The sequence below is a fragment of the Lepisosteus platostomus genome, chromosome 5 (assembly GCF_059453375.1).
Source record: "Lepisosteus platostomus isolate fLepPlt1 chromosome 5, fLepPlt1.hap1, whole genome shotgun sequence".
NCBI lineage: Eukaryota > Metazoa > Chordata > Actinopteri > Semionotiformes > Lepisosteidae > Lepisosteus > Lepisosteus platostomus.
In genome coordinates, this window is record NC_142615.1 from 37849460 (window position 1) to 37863111 (window position 13652).

Below are 13652 nucleotides of genomic sequence, written 5' to 3' on the forward strand. Positions count from 1 at the left end.
TAAAACAAAAATGCAAAAAATTGATGGTTATGTGTGTGTGTTTGAAAGGAGGTGTGGCCTGCTACTGCGGATATGCTGCCAGTGAGTTTGTGTGAGGGAGAATTATGTATGGAAAGACAGTACATGGAGAAGACAAATATGGGCACAACATTTAAGATAAAGGAATTCACAGGATATTGGCCAAAAAAAGGCTTTAAGATTGCTCACAGCTTCTCTACTGTCTGATCATTCCAGAGATCAAGTGAATTAAAATATAAAGTGTCACAAGAGTCAAAAATGATTTGATAGTCTGTTGTTGTTGACCTCATGGTGATATCTGACCTGGAAAGGTGACAAAGATGTTGTGTATGTGTTGTTGTGAGTCAGGAGAGCAGGAGACACAGCTGCTATCCCTTAGCTCAGATGTAGGAAGGGAGGGCTTATTATCACAGTCCTGGATCCACTGGTTTTCTGGGTGAAGACAAGAGAACAGGAAGTGCAGCCGGGAGGACTCTGACTCTGTGAAGTAAGAGTGGCAATGGCTCCCTGTCCACACACTGGTTTCCTAGCCAATGACTGACACCAAGCCTGTCTCCACTGTAGGGATTTAGAAGGGCTTTGGAAGTGGTGAGTATAGTGTGTCAATGAAAGATTTTTTTTTTTAAAGAAACAGTGTAAGTGGGAATGAAAGAAATCATGTACACATAGCCCATAATGAGCTCACCTAGAAGGGTTTCTCTTACAGATGAATTAAAAAAAAAGTCTTTATAGTTGCCAACAACAACACAAAGCCATTCATTTAGGACAGAATTAGGACACTATCCTGTGGTCATTAATATACATAAGGAAAGCTCTAAGTATGGATAAATCTGGGAAAAAGTAACTCTATCATCCCAGTTCATTCATTGGAAACCCAAAATCTCAGACCAGAAAACACGACAGCATCCCGAACCTCTTTGCACCGACCAGGACAGATTCCCCTCAGAGAGTTGGTCATAAAACTGTCCACACGGACCAAGACAGAGTCTCCTGTACCACTTGGTCCTGAAACTGTCCACACTGACTTAATCTTGGAATTGAATTGACTTGATAATTCTGGTAGACTCTTAGCTAAGGGAGGTAACAGCTCTGATGTTCTTATCCATGCAAATTCCATGTGAAATTCAAACAACCTGTCAAAAAATTACCAACATTGTTCTCAGAAAGACACATGGAACAGTAAAACAATTGTATTGAAGGCTGATATGGATCATTTTGTAACTGTCAAGAAATTTCTGGAAGAGAGGAAGACATCCTGAATTAAGTAATTAAAAATAAAAGAAAAAAGAAAAAGAAAATAAAAGATAAGATAAGCTGAACGCAGCTCTCGTATTTGTGATTATTATTTCTGTTATTATATGTTATTGTTATGGCATTATTGATTAATTTATTAAATTCTTATTCAATTGTATATTATATAATGCAGTAATATTCACTATAGGTTGTACTTACCTGAACAGATTACTCCAGCATCAACTTTATAGATATTTTCAAAGACATAGTCATATATATAGTATTCGTTAACATCTGATCTTGATTGACAGTCCCTCAGCACGGACTCTGACCCGCTGCAGGAGACTGAGTGCAACAGAACTGATCCAGACCCTGGTCCAAAGTGAGCTCCTCCTGGTGCTGAAACAGCAGATCCACAGCCCAGCTGTCTGCACACCACTGTAGCATCATCCAGATCCCAGCCAAAGTCAGCTACTGTCCCCCACTCTCCATCATGATACACCTCCACTGTCCCCTCACAGGGACTGGCCCCATTCACCAGCCTCACATCAGCACTGCCTGCGGAGAGAGTCACAGACTTGTTAAAACACACACTGACGGTATCTTATAACCCTTGACCAGTTGTATTACTGTTTTGGTTTGGGAATTGCAACACTTCAGACCGCAAACCCCAGCATTGAATTGTGGAAACAGCAGAAATGATAATTGGAACCTCCCTCCCTTCCATTTCTGTCACATATCACAAACACTGCTTACACAGGGCCAACAGTATAGTAGATGACCCTTCCCACTGTCACGATTGCTACTCCTCTTCTTAAGGGTGCTCCAGCCCTTCCTTGTTTGGTCTCATTCCCCGCACCTGTTCATTATTCCAGCCCCTTTTCAGTACCCCCTTAAAAACCAGATGCAGACTTCATTCGCGGCTCTTCATTGAATTCCGTTTCGTGAGAGCCCGGGTCCTGCGTGTCTGGCTCTGTTATGCTTTTAACTTTCTGTTCCTGCTCCCCCTGCCGGTCCCGACCCAGTTCCCGTTTTTAATTCCCTGGATGATCGCCTGGCCATGGACTTATGCTTCAGTTTTGGATTCCCCGTTTGGACTTCATCTTTGATTGTTCGCCTCGGACTCACTTCCCCTGGACACCTGCACACCTAGGACAAGGCACCCCTGTCTACATACCCGTCTCCTGCATGACTTTTCCCCCAGTGTTTCCTCACTATTCTGGATTGTGTCGTCTGCATAGGGCCCAGAAAGAACTGTTCGTGACACCCACCCCTCCCATAAACTCTTGCCCTCCTACCATCTGGGAAAATATATCACAGTGTACGGGCTAGCTCCACCAGACTCTGTAACAGCTTCTTCCCGCAGGCCGTCAGGCTCCTCAACACCCTGGAATCTACTTGCACCCACTCCAATTCCAGAAATAAACCAGGTTTAAATCCCCCCAGTATGTTGTGTATATTGCATTAGGTATTGACTTGTAATTTGCACTATCTGCACTTTGCACTATGTGTATCCTTGTCTACAATGTCTATGTCAGTGCCCTGTCTGTCCTGCCTGTATTGCACCGTGGACCAGGAGGAATGATATTTCGTTCCACTGTATACTTGTTCATGGCTGGAATGACAAATAAAAGTGAACTTGAACTTAAACCCAGTGTCTGGTTCTGGAGGGAGAGACAAAGACTTATTAATACACATTGTTTATTGTGTACTGTATCTAATAACACAGTTTCCAGAAAGAAATACAAACTGATTAATAAAGACACTACTTACACAGCTAATGTCATTGAAAGGCATTGAAAGGTTGAATAATACATATGAACACAAGGAAACATTAGCTGTAATTCAGGAGCTGTTGTCATGAAAACAGACAGTGACAGTAATGACTGCATGATGTCAGAGGCCTGGGACTATTTTAGGAAGCTGTGGTCTCTACAGTGGACATTGGCTTTAATTACCATATAACTCCAGATGGCTTCACCTTGTGCTCTAGTATTTCTTGTGCTGTAGTCACTACAATGGACAGTGTTTGTAAAGACTGACTGGGTTTCTGGCCACTACAGTGGACAGTGCCTGTAATGTCTCTGAACTCAGAAGGCTGAGACTCGTGTTTCTTTGTTTTTTAGTAAGCTTTGGTCACTATTGTGACTAAAGACTGTATTGTTGGGTTTCTGGGAACTGTGGTCACTACGGTGGTCAGTGACTTTAATTACTTTTTGACTTCTGAAGGCTGGATGAGACTTGTGTTCCTTTATTTTTATTTTCTTCTGGGAGCTTTGGTCACTAAAGTGAAGAGTGTCTTTAATTATAACATGACATCAGTGGGCTTGCATTTGTATTTTTTTAGTAATAATAATTTCTTACTCTTATATAGCACTTTTCTGGACTTTTCACTCAAAGCACTTTACAGGTAATGGGGATCCCCTCCACCACAAGCAGAGTGCAGTCTCACCTGGATGATGCAACAGCAACAATAGTGCACCAGTAAGCTCACCACACAGCAGCTATCAGTGAGGAGGAGTACAGAGTGATGAAGCCAGTTTATAGATGGAGATCATAAGGAGACCGTGTTTGATAAAAACCAATCGGAAATTTGGCCAGGACAAAGAGGGAAAACACCTCTCAAGATACACCTTGGGATTTTTAATAACCATAGAGAGTCAAGATCTCGGTTTTACATCTAGTCTGAAAAAAAGTATTTTTTTACGGTAGATTGTCTCCATCACTGGTACATTAGGACTCACACAGACAATAGAGTGAGCACCCCCTACTGGCCCCACTCATACCACTTCCAGCACAAATTTAGCTTTTCCATTAGACCACCCCCCAAATACTGAACAGGTTGTCACCTACAGGGTGATATAGCTAATGCAAAACAGCTCTTTAAGTTATGGTTATTACAGCAGTCAGTGGAACAATGACTGTGTGTTTCAGTTTCTGGATAGTGTGCTTACCATAGTGGACAGCAACTGTAATGACGGTGTTCCTAGTTTTTGGGACCTGTCAGTACTTCAGTGGACAGTGGCTTTAATTACTATATTTCTGTTTTTTTAGTTGCTGTGGTCACTACTGTGGACAGTGAGTTTTATTACTGTATGACTTCAGAGGGCTGAATTGTGTGTGCATGTGTTTCTTGGAGTTGTAGTTAATGTAGTGGTCAGAGGCTGTTATGATTTTGTCCTACAATTCTGGGACATATAGGATATTCTGGCTCATTGCAGTGGGCAGTGGTTTTAAAGACCTATGACTTCAGATCAGAGTATTGCATCTGTGAGTTCTAAGAGCTGTGGTCTCTATAGTGGACAGGTACTGCAATGACTGTAGAACTGCACTGATCCTATGTCTTCCTGTGGGTTTCTGTGTTATTAAGACCTGTGGTCATGTAGTGGACAGTTGTTTTAATAACTGTGACTTTAGATGGCTCAGACCTGTGTTCCTGTGTTTCTGAGTGCTGTGTTACTACAGTGGTTGGTACAGTAGCTGTAATGACTGACGTGTTTGCTTAAATATACAGTATGTGAGTTGTATATTCTCTGTGTCAAATATTAACAATGTATTTCTAGCCTTTACCTGTCAACATCTACATTTAACACATGATTGACTGATTAAATTATATTTAAAAAATACCATATAGGTTTAACACAGACACCAATACTCATTGTATGATTGTGATGTTGTCCTGTAGTTATGAATCTCTACGTGATTGCCTGTTAAATATTTCAAAATTGAAATCATATCATAAAACGAAATACTTAATTTGTATTACCCATATGTAAATGCTTATACTTTATTAAACAAAAAATATTTTATTGTATTGTAATGTAAGCAACAAAATGCACATTCTTATTAAAATGTTACAATAATAACCCATGTCATTATGTAACTAAGACAAAATCTAAAAACACAAACTACACAAATTATTGAGCTGTGAACTAGCAGTCAAATCCTGTAGGCACATAAACAGCAAATTCCATTTTAAAATTCTTGTGGTTATATGACATTGTCTTGTATCTGTTAATTTATTAATTAAATTATTGCTGTTACACCTCAGTTACTAATAAGACACCAGTTGCTAGCCACAGCAAACCTGGTCTACATGAACCAGATAATACTAATCAATTTTATTTTAATGCTTAGTAGCAGTCTGGGGTTTTCTGGGTGACCAGAATATTTGGCTTCTGAAATGCCTTGTTTGTAAATACTGTACATAGAGTAACTTGTTTGTTGTATGTATTGTTATGTGTAGTGTAGTTTGTGTGTTGTCATTGTAATAAATATTTGTGTTAACCAAGTGTGCCTGGACTATTGCTCTTCTCAACAAAGCTGTGCTGGAGAACAAATAATTCACATGCCTTTAATTAATACCAGCCGCTTGGGTATAAAATTAGAAACCATTTACAAGTCGGGGGTTTATGACTTATTGTTTTACTGATTGACTAAACTGCTTGGTCAGTTCCTGATTTTTATCAGTTTCAACCCCCCCCCCCATTTGTAACAATATTATTCTAAAGAAGATGTATTCTTCCTGACACGTCTAGGTAGATTCTTCCTTCTCTGAAAATTCTACCCCACATTATTTAAGAATGGAATATAATCATCTTTATATAATTGGTTTTTATGAGAGTTTATCTGACATCTTAGGTATTTGATCCTATTTGATCATTTAAAACATATTACATTTTCAATATAGTGTATCTTTCTTTCTACTAATTGCCAGCATTTTTTTCCTGGCTTGATTTTGTAATCCATGATTTCATAATATTCCTTAAAAAGTAATAGAAGAAATGGGACAGATTTGTGCACATTTTAAAAATATGACATGGTATGTAGCACAGTAACCCCCAAATATCCTGTGAATTGTTAATATGCAAAAAATATTTTAGACAGATTTGTGCACATTATAAAATATGAAAGGGAATGTAGCTGGACACAGTAACTACCAAACATCTTTTACATTATTAACATACATAAAATGTTTCAGTAACTTAGAGGGTTCTACCATTTTAGATTGTATGCTGTTCCTGTCTGATTTGTCAAATGTGTCATTTAAATCTCCTCCCATCACTATTATACCAGTCTGAAGGCCTTCCAATAAAATTTGCAATTCATAAAAAAATTCCACATTTCCCACTGGTGATACATACAAGGACATTAATGTACAAATCAACAAATTTAAAATCAAATAACCTCCCTTCTCATATGCAGGTTGAAAGTTTAAGGTCAGAATAAATACAGGTTTAGAATTCAGGAGTATCAATAGTCAACAGTGTCATGCATGTTTTGTGCTCCTGATGGAGCTTTATACGTTTCTTTTGTTGCAAAGTGCTGCATTTCCAGCGTGAATCATTATTAACCAAAGCAGTGACAGGCCATTTCTGTGTCCGAGTGCCTGGTGTGAATAGTGAGACAAGCCATTTCTTTCCAATATTTTCTGGTGTGGTTACTGATCGCACATGAAACATTATTTCTACCTGAAAAGTCACAGTTAAACTGCTTTGCTGATGAACTTTTGTATTGGAGCAACAATTTCATAGTATTTTGTAATAGAATAAAAGTAATAATAAAAAAAACAAAAGATTTTTTTTAAGAAGCTGTACTGTAAAGTATAGAAATATACAGAAGCTAAAATACTAATTATGGTTGCAATAATGAACAACCTCTTTGCTCCCGCAGTTTCAAGTTATAATGTGGCACAATTTTTACAGGGTTTGTCTGTGTCCAAGTACCTGGTGCTCTTTTCATATGTTGAAAGTAGAGATATTTGCTTTTTGATCATGGCCTGGTTACATGTTAAATGTATTATTTAGTATTAGTGTAAGGTGGTTAAGGATCTGTCTTTTAATTCAAGCATTTACCACACCTAACATAGGGCTCAAATCCATGACCCTGTGATTAAGACTGGTGATTGTCCCTGCTGATGTCAATTTGATATTGGTATAATAGCTGGCTTTTAATGATGTGGTAGTCCAGAGTCTAGTGATGGGGCCTATGTGGTGTGCAAAATAGACAGATCAGCGGCATTATTAGGTTAGGACAGTACAGTTGTATTTTAATATTTGTATATATTTATATGATTATTGCTCTTCTCAACAAAGGTGTGCCAGAGAACAAAGAGTTCACATGCCTCTATTCATACCAGCCGCTCAAATATATTGTTAGAAATCATGTACAAGATTTGAATCATATGAATAATTTCACTGATTGAATAAACCACTTGGTCAAATTCTGATGATTTTTACCTGTTTTGTAACCCCAATTTCTAACAATATCTAATAATAAAATATCTGTCTCAATAACACTCTGGTCTCTAATAACACTAATATTTGTTCATACACCAGTCTGTATAAATAGCTTAGGAGGAGACAGAGTTGAGCGCAATAAAACAACAAACAACCAAGGGTAAATATTTCTGAATCATCCTGTATGGTATTATATTATTATAGAGACATTTTTCTTCATTGCTCACACTTCTGTTTTCATGTAAATGAAGAATTTTTTGCATGTTTCAGCAAATCACTCAAATTGCTGCTAGTATATGAAGAATTGTATCCTTATGGTAACAGATTAGGATTTGTAAATAACTTTTTAATAGATTATTACACAAAAATTGCAAATTATCAAGAGGATGAGAATGTCCAACGGCTACTGTAGATGATTAACTTGGCAGCAAAGAAACAACAAAACAATCCTAACAAGCCTGACAGTGTGCTGCATTCCTAACATGTTAATATGGAGTAAACTGACACGTATACTGGAGAGATGAGTGTAGCACATGCAGCACACATAGTGTAAATATGAATTATGTTTTTTAAATATCACATGATATTAAATTAATATCAATAAAATCATTGTAGATTGTTAACTTTTTGCTAAATTTACAAAACCAGAAAATGTAATTTTGAACAATTTTAGATAAAATCCCTCAAAGCTTCATTTACAATAAAATATCTCAATACTTTTCCATCTAAAACTATAACTGTATGATTAATTTTACACAGGAGATGAAATTATTAATGCAATTTTATTTTTTAAAGCACCCTTTCTAGGCAATTTTAGATTGTTTTTTTCCTGAGTTATACAATCATAATAAAATTAATTATACTGTTCATTTCAGATTTATGATTTTAATAATATTTAAAAAAAATCCCAGCTGAATTTAAAATAATACATAAAGATCTGAACGTAAAACTTTTCTTAGCAACTAATTATGTTTTTTGACGCACAGACCAAGAAAAAATATATAATTATTTTGAAAAACAGACAAAAGTTTACTGTAAATAATTATTTTACTAAAAGTATATTACATTTCCATCTAAATTTTAAATAGAGTTATCTGTTTGTCTGGACAATAGAAAACAGGACACTTACTGGCTGAGCTGTGCAGCATCAGGACAGCGAAAGAGAAGATGGACAGGCAGCTCTCCATTGTCATCAGGACAGAGTGCAGCTGAGACCCCTGTCTTCACCCCTGAGCTCATAGGGTAACTGAGCTGTTGCTCCACAACCCGTACCCCCAGTAACAACACAGCCCCCCACCCCGCCAATCACACACAGCACTGCCTTTTCAGACTGACAGCAGGAACCTCTCACACAGGCGGGATGGCCAATCAGACAGGGCCCTTTCAGTCTTCTCCATATATATCAGAACCACATCACTGTTTCCTCTCCTGAAGACACTCCCAGCAGTGCTGAGGAGAGGAGAGACAGGAGCAGCTCTGTGTCTCACTGGAGGAAACACAGATACAGATACAGACAGCAGGGCTGCAGGTGCTAAAGGGGCAGAAAGGATCAGATAAAAAAAAATCTAATGTTTTCTAAAGATTTAGACAAGTTACCTAATTTTAAATAAGTATCAAATTATGTTAAATAAAATACAAAATAAAAATTGCAGGTGTGACGCAGTGTTCAGTTACTGGTGTCAGGAATATGGTCCTGTGTGTCTCGCTGTCTGTGTCAGGCAGTGTCCTACAAAGAGTCACAGAGAGGTTGTTGTCACTCTAGACAGCAGTGTGTTCTGATCCTGGTAAAGGACAGTATGAGGAGAGCCTGTCCTCAAGAGGGCAGTGAGGTCACTCAGGTCAGAACAGCTATACAGAACCTAGATGGACTGAATAAGAACTGGCTGTCCTGTGGCTTTGGTCAGAGATCAATAATCTAAATGAAAAGGAAAGAAAAGCCCAGCAGTGATTGTCCCCTTTGTACTGTGCCTGGTGGATGGACAGTAACTCTTCTAGTTGAGTCCCTCAGACCCTGAGTCTGTCCCTGTGCAGCTCCAGCCCACACAGATGTTCCAAGCCCTCCAGCTGTGACCCCAGTTTCTCTCTGTGTGGAGCTGACTGTGTGATTAAAACTCTCTAACAGCACAGTAGAGCTGAACAGATACTCCGATACCCACAGACTGAACAGAGTGAGGACACAGCTCACCTCCTCCTCCTTATTTTTATAGGTAGCAGTAGCAGTTGGAGAAGCAGTAAAATATTATTAGTAGTAGTAGCACTGGCAGCAGTAGTATTAGTAGTTGTGCTGTATTTAAACTTTCCTGTTAAATATAGCAGAGCTCTTGTGTTACAACTCCACCATACTAACTGCAGCAGCAGGAGCAGAAGAGCAGGAGTCAGTTTCAAATTTGAAAAAGCAATGATATGAAGATTTCTTTTAAAAATCAGTCCTTGTTAATACAGCCTAAAAGCTGTGATATAATGCAGAGCTTCACTGGAGCTGCAGGTCAGACTCTTCAGTGAGTCTGTGGTTTGTGCTCCTCTGAGCTCTTCCAGCACAGATAGCCAGGCTGTACTGGCTGTGGGTCTCAGTGTGATGAGGCAGCTGAGGGCTGATCTGTACAGGGAGACATACAGGGAGTCCAGTGTTCAGAACTCCAGTGCTGTACTCTCCCCAAACAGTTATTTCTGTGTGTCTCTCAGGGATGAACAGGAGGGGCTGTTCCTGTCAGAATGGAGGCTGCCTCTCAGAGCTCCAGTGTCAGTATGAGGAGAAGCTCCCAGACCTGACTGCTGCCAGAGCCTCTGAGCCTGAGTGGCCATGAGCACTGAGCTCCTCAGCAGCTGAGAAAAGCTTCCTGTCTCCTGCGGTCACGATGTGGTTTTAAACACCTGCACTGTCTTCCTGCTCCTTCTCCTCTCTCTTCCCCTTCCTGTCTCTCTCACTGTGTGTGCTCTTATCTGTCCATCTCTCTCTCTCCTCTTCTCTCACTCTGACAATCTGTACAGAGTATCTGAAGGGGATGTAACATCACTTGGCAATGGAAAAAAAAATCTCAGAAGCAGAATAAAAAAAAAACTTTATTCTGTTCTCAGTCAGATTCACAGCTCAGACTCATACACAGAGGTCTGGGTCCCTCAGTACTTTAGTACTGGAGATTTGTGTAAAACTTATTACAGGGGATTATTACAGATTTGTTTTACACAAATCTCCACAGAATAGAAGCCTGGAGGATCAGACTCCTGATCCTGGAAGTTCAAGGGCATCTCCTGGTTTTATTTCCACTCGAGCTGATTTGATGATTGAATTAACTGTATAACTGTCATAAGACTCTCTTTAACTGTATATTTATAAGACTGCCTGTGAATGACGTGTGGGAGACTCTGATTTCCAGGACTGGTGTGGAATCACACACAGAAAGGTCTTCTGTGTGATCTGAGTCCCACTGCTAAGAGCTATAGTCTGGTCAATTTATAACATCTTATTACAGGGACTTGGGCTCTTTCTCTTGTGCTTTACGGGATTACGCTACACAACTCAATAATCTGTGAAGTAAATTATTTTTTTCCTGCTTAATGAATTTAATTTCCCGGTTGTCGTTCTTCTTCTCCAGCTGTTATGAATCGCCTCTCCTCAAAGCCCGATAAGTTTTATTATTGGAGATGTTATATCTGTAAGCAAAGCCCCCCCCCCCCGTGCTCCGGACAGGAGTCTCCTTCAGCGGAGACGCGCTCTGCTCTGTCAGAAAGAGCGCTGTGACGTCACAGACACCAGCCAGAGCACCGGGATCAGAAAGCGAGACCGCGGGAGGAGGGTCAATGATCACTTATGTATCGACAACCAATTAATTCAGCTAAAAAACCTTAGAATCATCGATTAACTTCACAGATTGGTGAGTACTGATTCTTTTCTTTCTTTATATTCTTTAAATATCCAGAAAATAGTCAATAAAACCCGTATCGATTAAATACCATAGTGCGTTTAGTGTTCATAATGTTCAATCCCAAATTAAAGAATAATTATTTAAATTATTGTTTAGAAATTGTATTCTAGAGCTTGAAAATTATATTCCAAGTTGATAAATTTGTGTAGGTAACAGTTTAAATGCATTTTTCCACTGTTTACAAGTCATAAGTATGGTAACCACGGTGACACGTGCCACATCACTGTGCCCAGCTAGGTGTCTCGCCTTCGTCACAAACAGTGGTGTGACGTCACGGACTAATACTAATGTGAGTGTATTTATATTTAATACTAGTGAGAGTACAATCGGTAGCTTTAATATTAATGCTAGTGTTCATGTCAGTATTAATGGTGATTGCGCTACTGATAGTTTTGATGCCCGTATTCATGTTAATATTAGTTATAATTATAGAGTTACTGTTAGAGTATTTACACTAGTAGTCATGTTAGTTTTAGTGATAACATTACTGTTATTATTAGTATTAGTAGTGTAGTAGTAGTTTGTGTCAGTGATAATGATAGTGTAATTCTTAGTGATAATGTTACTGTTTTAATGTTAGTGGCATTTGTGTTAGTGTTAGTTATACTGTATTTGTAGTTATGAGTGTGTGTGTTTTTGTCTGTGTGTGTTGGTGTGTGTCTATAAGTATTTGTAGTCTATGTGTGTGTCTGTGAATGTGTGCGAGTATGTGTCTGATTGTGTGTATAAATGTATGTCGTGTCTGTTAGTGTGTGTTGTGTCTGTGTGTGTGTCTGTGAATGTGTGTCTGTGAGTGTGTGTAGTGTATGTGTGTGTGTCTGTCAGTGTGAGAATGTGTGTCTGTGAGTGTGGGTTGTCAGTGTGTGAATGTGTGTCTGTGAGTGTGGGTTGTCAGTGTGTGAATGTATGTCTTTGAGTGTGTGAATATGTGTGGGTGGGTGTCTGTCAGTGTGTGATAATGTGTGTGATTGTGTGGGTGTATATCTGTCAGTGTGTGTGAGTGTGTGTGTAGGTGGGCTTGGGCTCCACTGGTGTGTCTGACAGAAGTGACCCATCAACAGGTGTTGAGGTCCAGAGTCGCCTGAGAATGGAACCACTTTCTAGATTCCAGACCAACGTCCAGAGAGCTGTGAGTGCTCTGTTTTTATCACTATTAGTAGTAATGACAGCAGTAGTAGTATTAATAGAATTAGTATTAGAATTTGTAGTCATGGTCATAGTAGTAGCAACAGAAGTAACAACAGTGGTAGTTGGATTATCCAAGCAGTTACTCCAGGAACTACAGTATTACACATTTATACTCTATTTTCCAGGCATGTTTTGTAAAGTGCTTTGATGTTCTGGATTAAAAGGCAAAATATAAGAAAAAATTGATTGATTGATTGATTTTGAGAGTGAAGTCTAGTCGAACTTGTTTGTCTAACTGAACTGTCCTGTCCACAGATGTAAACAGAGGTGAACAGAGAAGATGTCCAAACCCACCAGAGACTGGAGACAAGTTTGAGAGTCAGGCCCCAGACCCAGAGAGCTGTGAGTCCACTGCTGGTCTTCTTCATATTGTGATTCTTCCTCTTCTTCCTCCTCCTTCTTGAAGAAGAGAAAGACTCTACCTGACAGTGTGTGCATCTGCATGTGTGTTAGTGTGTGGGAGTGTGTGTCTGTGGGTGTGTGTGCTTGTGAGTCTAGTCCAGCCCATGTCTGTAACAGAACTGTATCTGACATCCCCAGATCAGGAAGGAGGTAACAGGAGACTCAACACAGGTTGTGGAGCCAGACCCAAGAACTGCATTATTATTAGTAGTAGTGAGAGGGTGAGTGTGTGTGAGGTTGTGTATGAGAGAGGGTGAGCATGTCTCAAACTCCATTCCTAGAGGGTCTGGTGCATCATCTGGTTTCCTGCCCAGAGGTCTTGATTACAAAGTTGATCTAATTTTTGAATGAAACAAAAAATATTCTAATACTGTACCTTTATCCAGACCTTAAATATCCAACTGTGCCTTGAATATTTTGAGTCTTCAACAGTGAGAGACATCAAAATATATTATTAAACACATTATTTCCACATCTTCTGATGAAAATAATTAGCTTAATTGTTTAATTGGCTAGCCCCTTTTGGAAAGAAAGCCTGGAGATGCACCTGGCCCCCCAAGTATTGTGATTAGGCTTGAGACCCGTGGTCTAGCAGAACTGGCCCCTCAACAGGTCTCGACAGGGATGTTGGGGATCATGAAGCGGTATA

At 39.3% G+C, this 13652-nt stretch overlaps 1 protein-coding gene across 1 annotated transcript in view; it reads right to left on the reverse strand.

Annotated features, from left to right (window-relative positions):
- The window catches only part of LOC148666183 (antigen WC1.1-like), a 648305-nt gene that overhangs the window by 11392 nt on the left and 623261 nt on the right, over nt 1-13652 (reverse strand). Inside the window, exon 2 of the mRNA XM_088631704.1 lies at nt 1471-1809. Coding sequence (XP_088487830.1) covers nt 1471-1809 — 339 coding nt within the window. The remainder of the gene's footprint in view (nt 1-1470; nt 1810-13652) is intronic.